The sequence below is a fragment of the Gekko japonicus genome, unplaced genomic scaffold (assembly GCF_001447785.1).
Source record: "Gekko japonicus isolate JY-2015 unplaced genomic scaffold, Gekko_japonicus_V1.1 scaffold2112, whole genome shotgun sequence".
In the NCBI taxonomy this organism is placed as follows: domain Eukaryota; kingdom Metazoa; phylum Chordata; class Lepidosauria; order Squamata; family Gekkonidae; genus Gekko; species Gekko japonicus.
In genome coordinates this window covers 49,746-63,215 of record NW_015169846.1, presented here as the reverse complement: position 1 = coordinate 63,215, position 13,470 = coordinate 49,746, and the positions used below count along the sequence as shown (strand labels likewise).

At 48.4% G+C, this 13,470-nt stretch overlaps 1 protein-coding gene across 1 annotated transcript; it reads right to left on the bottom strand.

Annotated features, from left to right (window-relative positions):
- Positions 1-523: 523 nt before the first annotated feature.
- Positions 524-13,008, bottom strand: LOC107115596 (nuclear factor 7, brain-like). Its single transcript, XM_015417337.1, has 5 exons — positions 12,506-13,008; positions 10,825-10,920; positions 9,970-10,200; positions 3,668-3,690; positions 524-872 (listed from the first exon to the last, which is right to left on the bottom strand). Exons 1-5 carry the CDS (start codon positions 12,929-12,931, stop codon positions 524-526), a joined length of 1,125 nt encoding a protein of 374 aa, XP_015272823.1. The 5' UTR covers positions 12,932-13,008.
- Between the last annotated feature and the right edge of the window lie 462 nt (positions 13,009-13,470).

Sequence of the window (13,470 nt, the reverse complement as noted above, 5' to 3'; positions counted from 1 at the left end):
GTGCGGGTATGTGCGCCTGGAAGTTGTGGCAACCTCTGGCAACCCCTACTGGGGGCACAGAGGATGTTCAGAGAAGTGGCTTGATAGCCTGCCTCTGGTTTCCCACCCCTGGTATTCTCTTGAGATCTCCCATCCAAATACTTGCCAGGGTCAGCCCTGCTTAGCTTCCAAGATCTGACGAGATCAGGCTTGCCTGGACTATCCAGGTCAGAGCCACATCTGATTGCTTTGATGTTTTGCTTTGATGCTGATGCTGTCTATAGTCTAGACAGAATATGGAGGAACATAATGGTTCCCAAATGGCAAAGGTGTCAGACAAGGATGTATTTTATCTTTGTTCAATCTATATAGACAACACATCACAAGGAAAGCTGGACTGGATTTAGATGAAGGTGGAGTAAAAATTGGTGGGAGGAACATTAATAATTTGAGATATTCCTTGGCTCAATCATCAACCAAAAGGAATAGAAAAGCTTTAACAATTTCAGTTTCTTCACTGTCAGTCTTAATCTTGTGTAATTCCCTAGTAGTCAAAACCTAGCAGGCTAGCAGTCTTTTTGACATTCAGCTGTAATGCTACTTTGGCACTTTTCTGCTTTAATTTCAAGTCTTCAGTATATTTTGCCAGTAACATGCGATTTACATAGTTGCCTGGAATTATACATTCAAACTTTTTCTTGCAAGCCTCAAAGTCCAAAAAATCTTTGAACTTCTTGAGAGCTACAGCGACGGTTATCACTTCAGTATTGCAACTGTCAGCATCACTGGTTTCTTCTTCATTGCTATTTTCATCTTCACTATCTTCATCTTCCCAGTCTTCATCGTCCCAATCTTCATCTTCATCTATGCTTCCTTGGTGATGCTCCTTGATTCTATGAACAATGCACATTACATTACCAGAGGTATATCCTGCTATATCATGCACATCCCATCAGCTATTGCCCACCTATGGAATAGGGCTGATCAGTGACAGAGTTGAAGACATTAATTGTAAAAAACCCCACACTCCAGCACCTACAGATTGGTGGCAGTCCACCTCTGCAGTCTTCAGGGGTAACTTAGTCTTGAGGGGGGCATCTTGTCAACCAAGCAAGGGATTAAAGGCCAGTAATCTGAACTGCCCCCACAGAGACCATTTCCGCAGTAGTGAAATTCCCCACATTGACATTTTTAAATCTGCGCGTTATGTGAAATTTTCTGCAGTAGATTTTTCCTCACCAGGCACTAACCCGAAGTTTTCTCCTTCTTTTCCTGCATATTCGGAACTCACTAAAACTGGGGATTCCAAAAACGTGGGGAAAGAAGGAGAAAACTTCAGGTTTGCACCTGGTGAGGAAAAATCTACTGTGGAAAATTTCACATCACATGAAAATTTTAAAATGTCAATGTGGGGAATTTCACTACTGTGGAAATGGCCTTACTCACTCTCCCACAAGCAAAGGGCTTTTCTTCCACAGTGTGAACACCCTCAGAGGTACTGGCAGGGGCCTTTCTTTTATGTTCCATCATTTCCTTGGATATGCATGAGAGTGACCAGCTCAGGTACAGCCTAAGAGGAGGGCTCTTCCATGCCTCTGTAGCCGTTCACACTGCGGGAGTGGGAAAAGAGCCCTTTGCACATGTCTCAGCTTGGAAGAAAACAGATAAGGTGAGTAGCAGTGTGTGAAGAAGAAGAGATTGGATTTATACCCCACCCTTCACTTGGAGTCTCAGAGCAGCTTACGAGAGAGCTCTGAGAGAGCTGCTCTTTCAAGAACAGCTCTGACAGAACTATGGCTTGCCCAATGTCCCCCAGAAGCTGCAAGTGGAAGAATGGGGAATCAAACCCGGTTCTCCCAGATTACAGTCCGCACACTTAACCACTACACCAAACTGGCTCTTGTGCGTATAAGCTAATAAACTTTGGGAACAGGGATTAAGTCAAGGGGTCATGTGCAAAGGCTCTGTGAGTTAGATTTGACCCACAGACCCTACTTGCCTCTCTCTTCCACAAACTGCTCTCCTCTTAGCACTATCATGACAGCTTCCTTCCTGCTTCTGAACTTAGAAAATGGGACAAGATCCAATACTGAGAGTCAGGACAGACTCTGGAGTTGTACAAATACTGGAAACATGGTTGTTCAAGTTGAGACTCTTACCCCTGAACTTACCTGGACTGGTGGAGGCTCCCAAGTAAGCCCTGCCAATGGCTGGAGCAACTACAGTGAGCCACCAGTAGAAGCCCCACCTCACAGTCGGCAATGAAGGGCCAGGAAGGCCATAATACAGGGAGGCTTGGATGGGAGGTTCCCCAGGCTGGCCACTGGGAAGTCATATTGTCATCTGCCCATGGTCCCACCTACTCCCAAGGCAAATTTCCTGTTGCAACAGGTTTACCAACAGGCCTGGAGAAAATCGTCCTGTCCCTCATTTTCTTTTTGCCAGCAAGTCACAGCCAACTTACGGCAAATCCGTAGGGTTTTCAAGGCAGGAGATATTCAGAGGCGGTTTGCCCCTTGCCTCCCTCTGCGTGGCGACCCTGGTATTCCCTGGTGGTCTCCCATCCAAATAATAACCTAGTCCGACTCTGCTTATCTTTCAAGATCTCACAGGATTGGGCAAGCCTGGGCCACCCAGGGGAGGGCCCACTCTCTTGAACAGAGACTTAATTGGGTGTTATTTACTTCCATACCATGGAAAGCTTCATCAGCCCTTCACACACAGGCAACCCTATAGTACAAAAAAAGAGGCAACTCCAAAAGAGGGGAGGAAGGAGATGAATCTGGGTTAACCGTCCCCCATCCCTTCCCAAGCAATTTGGACAGCAACTGCTTGCACATTTCTGCAATGAAAAGCTAGACACTTTTCTTTCAAATCAAAATGTTTTTGTTACCCACCTGGAAAACTTGTGTGAAAGACGAGGTCAAAATGTTGTAAATAAAGAATATTCTCGATAATAAATGAATGACAGTAATTTGTAATCTACTTGTTGCTTTCAAGTAAAGAGAAGCCCCTGCCTGCTAGAGCTTAAAGGGCAAGATCCAGTCAGGGGAAAATGTATGCAAATGCAAGTGCACTCACATTGCCCCATTACAGAAGCCCTTTAAGACCACCCTCTGCACACTGATTCATTCCGTGGGGAGGAAAATCAGGTCAGACCGTGTCACCTTCCCAGTGCACACACATAAAAATGCTGTGGCCGTGCCTCCTTGTGATTAGCAAGGAATGGACAGCAGTTTCACTGGTCACGGGGAGTGATTGTGGGCCGATCCTTTGTGATCGCACAGGGGTGAGGCTAGTATGCTCATGCCTGCTCTCCCTCCATGCACGCCAAGTCAAGGTGCAGAGAGGTTCTTTACGCAGCCCCACCAATCGCATTGGGCAGGATTCAATCCCCCCCTAGTGACTAAAGAGCTGAAATACAGCTCTTTTGTTTTAAAAAGAGAACAGCAAACAAGCTTTGACGTCCAAACTCATTTCCCGGTAGCTGGATAGTGCCCCACATTTTCAACAGTGCAGGGGACAAAAGGAAAAGAAAAGGTGATAAAGGATAAATGTGAGATGCGGTTAGATTCTGTTTCAGTTGAGAATGAGGTCTAAAGGGTTAAGCCAAGAGTTTCATGGAAGGAAGAAGGTCTTGAGAGGGAAAAAAGGGTGAATGTGTAGGATACTTCCAAAAAAGACTTACTTCTTCACTAGTTCCTTGAAGCCCTGAAAGAAAGAGGCAGCTTTTAGTAGATTTACAACATTTTCCTACGCTATTTCAAGTGGATGTACAGAATTTCTTAAAACAATAAATTCTTAAAACAATGAAATACATCATATTTCAATTATTATTAATTTTTGCTAGGATCTCAGAAATAATAGACATCCAACAACAACCATACAAGAATGCGAACAACTTTGCAGTAAAAAACAAGAACAAAACATGGACAGCTTGATGGATCTTAATGTGCTCAGAATGGCTTAGGATGGCAATTAAGCCCTACATCAGCATAACCCAAAAATATGCTGGTGCCAAGTTGTGCTGGTATTATGTCAGTGTAATTCTGGCACAGAAGAGGGTGCTACCAGGAGTGTCTTGGGTGGAGTGGGACTTAGTTGACCTTAGCTGAATCTGCACCCATCTGTTGCCTCGCAGTTTTTCCACAGCCATGTCAGAAGGTGAATCTCCCCTCTACACTGCATGCCGCTTTCACTTTCTTTGTTCATAGATTTATGGCCATTCAGTGGTGACTTTGCAGTCAGTACGGCGTTGCCCCAGGGTATCTGAATGTGGTTTTGAGCAGCACCTTTTCCTTCCTCCACTTCTGATTCGAAGGGAACAATAAGCAGACTACTTGACATGGCTTCATATCTCCGTCAGTTCCCCCGCCCCTATTTCCCACTCTTTATTTATCACCTCACCATGAATTATTTGTTTCCAGAGGCTAATGACCACTGAGGCAAGTACTGACACAGGGAAATCTGCATACCAATGCAGTGGTGAGGGTTGAAAAGAAAATAGATGGCAAGCTGACACCAGCCAATGCAGAAACCAGGATCATATGCAATGAAAACAGCAAGGGGGAACCAGGTCGAGTGCTGGAAAAATGTCGAGCAAATGCCAGATGCAGAATGGACCCTTAAGAGCCATGGAATAGTTTTACATGTCCACATAAAACAGACGGAGAGTGAAAATACAATTTCTCCACTTAACCACACATCCCACCCTCAAGCCTCAGCACAGCTTAGGATGCCAGCCAAGGCAAGGTTGCAGCCAGTCAAAGCCCTCCTAAGCACAATATGAATCCACAGGTTTGAGACTCATAGCTCAAATGCCAGGGCATGTGACAGAGGGCTGTATCTCTGGTCTCATGTGGTGCACACTTAGCACACAAATAGGGAGGGGGACGCTTTGGCAATGACAGTCTCAGTTGGGGACCTTGGCATAAGAAGGGAGCACTTAATGCAGCCAGCCAGAATAACAGTGCTGTGCATTATGGCTAATGCTCCTCATTTCAGGTACTATGTCTAGGAACACAGACACGAAAGGGAAAATGCTACCCAAAACACACCTCACAAAGGTCAGTAAGTGGAGAGGTCTTGCGTTAAGCTGTGGCAGCTACAAGTGGGGGGTGCAGGGAGCATAAATGCAGTAAAATATATCCCCCTCCCTAGGGGCCGCAGTGGCTCAGAGGTTAAGATGCTGAGCTGCAGATCAAAAGGTCGGTAGCTTGACAGTTCGAGACCCAAGTGCCGCATGATGGAGTGAGCTACCATCTCTGGCCCCAGCTCCTACCAGCCTAGCAGTTCGAAAGCAATGCACCTCAGCCTTTAGTCAAGCCAGCCACATGACCATGGAAAAAATCTACGGACAGCACTGGCTGTTCGGCTTGGAAATGGAGATGAGCACCGCCTCCTAGAATCAGATTCGACTGGCTTTCGAGCAAGGGAAACCTTTACCTTATATATCCCACTCCTGCTGCCTTCCTGTCAATACCAGCTATACATAGCAGGGCAGGGAAGACAGCAGAAAAGAGGTACTGTGGACAGGCCCTGGTGTGGCATACCCTGCACTCCAGGGTAGTAGCCAGCCACTCTAGGTTGATCTGTACTGCTGCTAGTCAAGCACCAGAATGTCTAGGGTAAGGGAACTCAGCTTGGTGCCCATGGGCTCCATCCATGGTGCCTGTCAACACTTTTCCAGAAGCCTGCCAGCTGTTTTTTAGAAAGTGGGCAGGGCCAGATGGGCCTTAGTCCAGCAGTGCGTCTGACTGGTCACTGGAGACGTGATTGTCTATGCAGATTTTTGAAAAGGTTGCTTTGGCAGCAGATGCCACCACAGCTCAAGGATCTTCTCTGTGTGAGTGCAGGTAAGCGTTGAGGAAAATATTTTAAAACAGTATGTTCATTTTAAAAGGCACCCTGTTAAACGGATATTCTGTCTGAAATGCTGAAGAGTTATTATCAGAGTTACGTGTCACCTCACTCCCTGACATTCCATGGTTGACTCTGCCCTCTGTAGCAGCCATTTTGTAGCTGGCCCCACCTCCTGTGGCAGCCATTTTGTGGTTGTCCTCACTACCCTGTGTCAGAATTCCAAAGGTGCCTGAAAAAGGTTAGTGGACCTTTGCCCAGTGCCTTGCAGGGTGAAAGTCCCATGGAGCCACCCCGGAGATCAGTGCAGACATTGTTCCACTACAGCTCCTTAAAGGTAAAGGTTTCCCTTGCTCAAAAGCCAGTCAAATCCGACTCTAGGGGGCAGTGCTCATCTCTGTTTCCAAGCTGAAGAGCCAGCACTGTCCAAAGACTTCTCTGAGGTCATGTGGCTGGCATGACTAAATGCCAAGGTGCACAGAACGCTGTTACCTTCCCACTTATCTACTTGGAATTTCTTACTTTTGAACTGCTAGGTTGGCAGGAGCTGGGGCCAGAGATAGGCGCTCACTCCATCATGCGGCACTCAGGTCTCGAACGGCCAAACTACCAACTTTCCGGTCTGCAGCTCAGCGTCTTGACCTCTGAGCCCTTAACACAACTCCTTAAAAGGAGCAGGTAAATGTCATCTCAGTGGTTACATGACATCCCCTCCCCCTCAATACAGACAATCCATCCTGTGGAAACATATGTGTGGGGAGGGCTCTGGACCCTGCCACAGCATCATATATAGCCCTTTGGAGGCTGCATGCTCTTTGCAATTATGGCAGAACAAGTGGAGACCCGCAAGAAACTTGTGGGATGGTTATCCCATTCCTCACACCTTTGCTTCCTCCCCTCTCTCACACTCTTTTCTCCCTTCTGCCCCTCCTTTTCTTACTGTCTCTCTCCTCCATGAATGTGACTTTCTCTTTCTGCCCCTTCATCATTCTCTTGTTCTTCTGCCTCCCCACCTCATCACTCTTTCTCTCTCTTCCCCCCCACCCGATCACTCTCTCTTTCTGCCCCCACTGCTCTCCCAGCCTCCTGCCTGCTTCCTCCCCCACCCTGCACAGCAGCAGCAGCCGTGGTGGTGGTGGCAGTGCTCCCAGCCACCCACCTGCTTCCTCTCCCCCCACAGCAGCAACGGCAGTGCTCCGGGAATCACAACAGATCTCCCAGCTACAGAGATCAATTCACCTTAGGGCTGCCAGCTCCAGGTTGGGAAATTCCTGGCCATTTGAGGGGTGGAGGCCTGGGGAGGGTGGGATTTGAGGAGGGGAGGAACTTCAGACTAGTATGATGCCATAGACTCAACCCTCCAAAATAGCCATTTTATCCAGGGGAACTGATCTCTGTCGCCTGGACAACAGTTGTAATTCTGGGTGATCTCCAGCACTCACCTGGAGGCTGGCAGTGGTCGTTCTCATGGAGGAAATGGCTGGTTTGGAGGGTGGAGTCTATGGCATCATACTAGTCTGAAGTTCCTCCCCTCCTCAAATCCCACCCTCCCCAGGCCTCCACCCCTCAAATGGCCAGGAATTTCCCAACCTGGAGTTGGCAACTCTATTTCCTTCCCACCCAACGGGAACCTACCTTTATCTGTCTTCAGCTTTCCATCTCCACCCCCCTCCCCAACAGCCTCTACCTAGGGAAATTACAGTCTTTCTCCACAGTGGGGACCAAAGCAGCTTACATTATTCTCTCCTCCTTTTTATCTGCACAACAACCCTGTGAGGTTAGTTAGGCTGAAAGTGTGTGACTGATCCAAAATCTCCCAGTCAGCTTTCACTGCAAGATAGGGATCTGAACCTGGGTCTTGCAGACCCTACTTTGAAGCTCTAACTATTACATCACACTGACTTTCATAGGGCACCTGCTGATGAACAGCAGCAAGCAGCTGGGGCTACTTGAGTCATGAAAGTGAGAGGGCATCAAGCTGCTGCCAAGCCTATGGTTGCCAACTGCCAAGTGGGGCCTGGAGACCCCCCCCCCCCAATTACAACTGAACTCTAGACAGCAGAGATCTGTCTCCCTGGAGAAAATGGCTGCTTTGGAGGGTGGACTCTGTGGCGTTATATCCAGCAGAGGCCTCTCCCTTCCCCAAACCCAGCCCACCTCCTTAAAGTCCACCACAAAATCTCTAGAAATCCCCCAGCCTGGCACTGGCAACCCTTGTCAGGCGTGGCCCTAAGGATCCCTCCCTGAAAGGCCAGAATAGGCCTGGAAAGGGCCCTTCCCCTGCCTTTTACTGACAGAACCAGTTAGAAGCCTCCCCCCAAAAAAAGTTTTAATCTCTCACTATCGATGCAGCGTAAAGTAGATCCCTGTGGCAGCCATTGCAAAAGGTATTGGGGGAATTCAACCCTCCCCAAGTTTTTTTTTTTTAACTTTTGGGAATTTTCTGCAGACCCACTTAGTCCCTTGAGTCTGTAGAAAAACATGTTGGGGAGAGTGAGTCCTCTGCTGGTGGAAATAAGTATCTGCACGCAGAGGGGACTGTTGAGAATTAGTATACAGATACTGTCCTCATGTCTGTCTGGCCTTTTTGCAGACACCAGCCCTGGTCACACGTTAGAGTGAACACGCATACAACCTGCATATATGGCCAGACACCCATTTGTAAGAAAGAGCCAATGTGCGTTCCCTTTACAAATGAAACTGAGGACAAATGTGGCATTTGAATCACATGCACTGAACACGAGGATCACTCAATGCATGTATTAAAAAAATGAAGTGTATGTGGTACACGGATTGTACATATGTTCACTGTAACTTGTGAACAGGGCTACCACCCAACAGGTGGAGAGGCTGAGCGGAGCAAATAATTGTACAATGCCAACCATCTGCTAAGCCTACAGCATGGCCACAGGGACCAGTGTACTTTCAGCAGCCTTACTGTGGAGTTGCTAGCTTCCTTGTCCTAGCCTAACTCCTGCACCCTTGAGAGCTGCTTGTTTGACTTGAGAGCTGCTTGTTTGACCACCGCTGTTCTCTCTCTCATGGGCACTCAGTGACAGACACAGCTCTGCCTGTGACTCTGTGGTCTGCCAGGACATCTCACATAGGCACAGAAGCTGTGCTGGACCGTAAGAGCTGGCAACACCATTTGTCTGACTCGCTTTCTGTATTCTTGATGCAGTTCAATAAAGGTATGGATTAATGTTTGATGGACTGGTGTTTGATAAGGATTGGTGTTGTCCTCACTCACCTCCCACCCCTGCTCATTACTAATCTTAACAGTTTTCTGGAGTTGCTAGGCACATGTGGGATTTGAAACAGCAACTCATCCAGTTTGGTGTAGTTTGGTGTAGAGCCAGTTTGGTGTAGTGGTTAAGTGCGCGAACTCTAATCTGGGAGAACCGGGTTTGATTCCCCACTCCTCCACTTGCACCTGGCTGGATAGCCCTAGGCAAGCCATAGTTCTGTCAGAGCTGTCCTTGAAAGGTCAATTCTGGAAAGAGCTCTCTCAGCCACACCTCCCTCACAGGGTGTCTGTTGTGGGGAGGGGAAGGGAAAGGAGTTTGTGAGCCGCTCTGAGACTCTGAGTGAAGGGCGAGGTATAAATCCAATCTCTTCTTCTTCCTGTGCCCACCCTCCACCCCGTGCTATGCCTTTTTTTCTACTGGCCTCTGTGCCACAGTATATACGGCTGGTACCAATAAGAGGGCAGGCAGGAGAATCTTAGCAACCTATACAATATCTTGTTCCTCTGTAATTGGCTATGTGTGGGATCAGAGGACTGCCTCTCAGTGTGTGAGCTTCTAGTCTGCCCTCGCCTGTTCTGCTGCAGCTTGGCGTATTCATTGCTGAAGAAAGGATGAGCTTTGCCTTCTTGCTTTCGCATTCTGCCTTAGTGAGATCCCAACCCAAGGTCCCTGATTGACACATGGGTGATGTTTCCCACTGAGCTGTGGGGGAGCTGATAGGGCTGACTTTTGTGAATATGACGTTTGTGCGCATTCCCATGTTGCTGCTTCAGTGTCCGCATTCCCCTTGCCTGGCACTCCCGAGCCCTTTCCACCTAAAGGCCTGAACCCAGGCACAAGAGAGGTCTAATCTTCCAGGTAAATCTCTGAAAGCAAATCTTACCTTTAGAAAGACATGATCTGTTGCTTCTAAGGCAGCTTTGACCTCGGCAATAGTCTCGATACGCGAAGATGCTTCTTCTTTCAGAGACGTTAAAGAATCCTCCATTTTCTCCATGTTCTCCGCCTTCATCTTCTCTACCACCAACTTAATGTCCTGTTCTTTCTTGTGCAAGATCTGGTGGAGAGCCTCAAACTCTTTGGAAATGTGACCCAAGAGGTCTTCGGTGCAGTTCTGCAAGTGGCGGAACATCCAAACCACCGAAAAATAAAATGTTACCACGAATGAAAAAGAAAACATTAAATACATTCTTAAGCATACAAAAATGTTATTAAGTATACACAACTGAAATGTCCAAATAAGAGAAGTTGCGGGATTTTATTTGGATTTTTATGGCATCTGTTACACATCTGAGTAGTGACCACGGACTTCCTTGGTGGTCTCTCATCCAAATACTAACCACGACCAACTCTGCTTAGCTGCTGAGATCTGACAAGAGCAGGCTAGCCTGGGCTATCCAGGTCAGGGCTATTTGTGTCATTAGGGCTATTTAAAAACCTTAGGAAATAACTCAGGACTTTTACTTTTTTGCAATTATATGGGAACATGTTTGTAAATGTAAAATTTTAGGCCATGAGTGATTATTCCCCAAAACATACATACATACATCTCTTTCTCTCTCTCTCTCTAATGTAAAGTATAAAAATGTAACCACAACAAATGTTTTCTAAATAAAATTTTCCTGCAATTTACTCTTGAGTTTGTCCAAGAGGAGGCCATGCAACCTTGCTGGGGATCCCATCCCTCCCCACTGAGCCGCCTTTGCCCCCAGACCTCCCTGTTTTTTTGCCTTTTTACCTTCAGGGCTTCAATTTCCTTCTGCTGATTGATTTCATCCTCAGCATTCTTCTTCACAAACTTCTCCAGGGGCTTTAGGTATGCTTTCAGTTTTCCCTGTGTCGCAGAAAAACCCAGCATGGGTGAGAGTAAATTAACAACGGCCTCATGTGGCGAGCCCTGTTCAGTCACTACAATGGTGGCACTCCAACCCTGTGTAACAAGGAGAGCAGGAAGCCATTTTGTAGTTGCCAACACCTCCTATGGCAGCCAGTTTGTGGTTGTGCCCACCATCCTGCTTCAGAATTCCAAAAGCACCTCCTGCCTCTAAAGAACCAAAAGGGGGGGGGGAGGGAGATCCATGGTGTACGGGCTACAAAGTTACAAACCATCACTAGGGGTTGCCTCTTTTTCAACTAGCCTACATGGCAGCTCTGTTAACAACGGCTTGATCAGCAGCACTTAGCGTGTGATAATGCTAATTGCAGATTAAACTGCTGTTGAAAGGTCAAGAGCAGGCCAGACGTAGGTTAGTTTGGAATATGAGTCATTGTCAGTGAACATTCAGAAATGAGAGGACTTGTTGCATAAGATTTCCAGTGTCCAAAGGGAAAGACTTTGTTCTAGGGTTGACAGGTTCTCCCAGGCCACTGGGGGGAGCTGGGGGGGGGGTACGTTGCCAGATCCAGGCTGGGAAACTCCTGGAGATTTGGGGATGGAGCCTAGGGAGGACAGGGACCTCAGTGGGGCACAATGCCACAGAGTCCACCCTCCAAAGCATCCATCTTCTCCAGGGGAACTCATCTCCGTAGTCTGGAGATGAGCTGTTGTTCCAGGAGATCCCCAGGACCCACCTGGAGGCTGGCATCCCTACTTTGTTCTGAAACAGAATAAGAGTGCTTACTTGGACGTGAGGCCAAATCAACTCATTAGGGCTTAAGATCTTATTGGAATAGCAACATTCAGAGAATAAATTATGCAAATAAAGGGAAGTTTGAAAGAGTGCAGTTTGCCTTAATGTCCTTATTTTGGCTCAGTTGCCTTAGTTTTCATCAGGAGAAAGCCAGGGCCCCTGTGTTGGCCCTGCAGAGCAACTAAGTGGACACCGAATGAAACTGGATGCTGGATTAGATGCCCCCTATGTTCCTAATTTCATTTTGCAATGCAGAATTATGCCTTTATTTGCACAGAAAATGTAGGTAATGCTGGCGTTCTATAAAGAGTGTCAAGAAGAGGCCTGAAGATCAAGGGCTGCAGGATCCCGATTCCCAATTTTTTAAAACATGCAGGCTGATGAGCAGTGTTCCCTCTAAGGTGAGTTAGTGTGAGCTAGCTCACAGTTTTTTACCCTCCGGCTCACACCTTTTTATCTTAGCTCAGCAAGCATGGCTCCAGAGCAAACTAATTTATGCAGTAGCCAAATCGCTCACTCACAACTTTAATGCCAGTCGCTCACAAAGGAGAATTTTTGCTCACAAGACTCCACAGCTTAGAGGGAGCACTGCTGATGAGGCATGCTGGGGGCCCGGAAGACTTGCCTACTGTGCAGTGGCATGTTGATTGGTCCTGAAATAAATGTATCACGGACGGCGGCTTTCGTTTTTGAATCGAAACGTCGTGGCTTAAGGGAAGACAGTCCGCGTCGTAAGGAACCAAACTACCCCCCCCCCCAGATTTCCCCCCCATCCTCTCCCCCTCCAACCTGAGCCCGCTGCACGGCGTCCTTGGTGGGCAGGAAGTCGTGGCCGCGGTGCTGGGGCAGGTCGCGGCAGATGACGCAGATGGGCGCCTCGTCCTGGGTGCAGAAGAGCTTGAGCGGCTCGTCGTGGGCTTCGCAGGAGGGCCACAGCCCCGCGGAGCTCCCCGGCGGCAGGAGGGGCTCCTCCTCGTCCAACTTGTAGCGCCGGGCCTTCTCGGCCAGGTTGCCCAGGGCTCTGTTGCGCTTCACCTCCCCCGAGTGAAAGGGGGTGCGGCACTCAGGGCAGGTCCCCTTCAACAGCCACCAGATGGGGATGGCTCTGTCCAGGCAAGCCCGGCAGAAGTTGTGGCCGCAGCCCAGCATGAGGGGCTCCTGGAAGAGGGCCAGGCAGATGGGGCACACCAGGTCCTCCGCCAGGCTGGAGGCCATGGCTGCTCGGCTAGTCAATCCAACGAGCGTTTTTCAAAGAGCTGAATCGGCTCGGCGTCTAGGCGCTGCCCGCTTCCAATGGACGCACCGTCAAAGAGACGGGATGGATGGGGTGTTGTGAAGACATCGCCGCGGCTTTTAGTTTCAGTTCTGCAGCGTGTAGGGGAGGGGCGCCTTCCAAGAAATAACGTGACAGCGGGTGCTGCGGTCAGCAGTTCCGCGATGGGAGATTGTACCTGCGCACCCAAAGTCTCCAGGTAGCAATCTTGCTATTGACAAATCGATCAGATCACGCATACTGTGAGAACGTAGCCTTCCTGGCTGCCGCCTGCCATTCTGAACTGGTTTACTAGAGATCCAGGGGGTCAACTGTGTTGGTTGGAAGCAGTAGAACAAATGTAGAGGCCGGTGGCACCTTTAAGACCAACCTTTGTTGGTCTTAAAGGTGCCACTGAACTCTGAGTTTGGCTTACTACAGGATCACCCTGTTTTAGGAGTGAAGTCCTGGCCCTTGTGGGGATAAGCAGGCACCACTATCA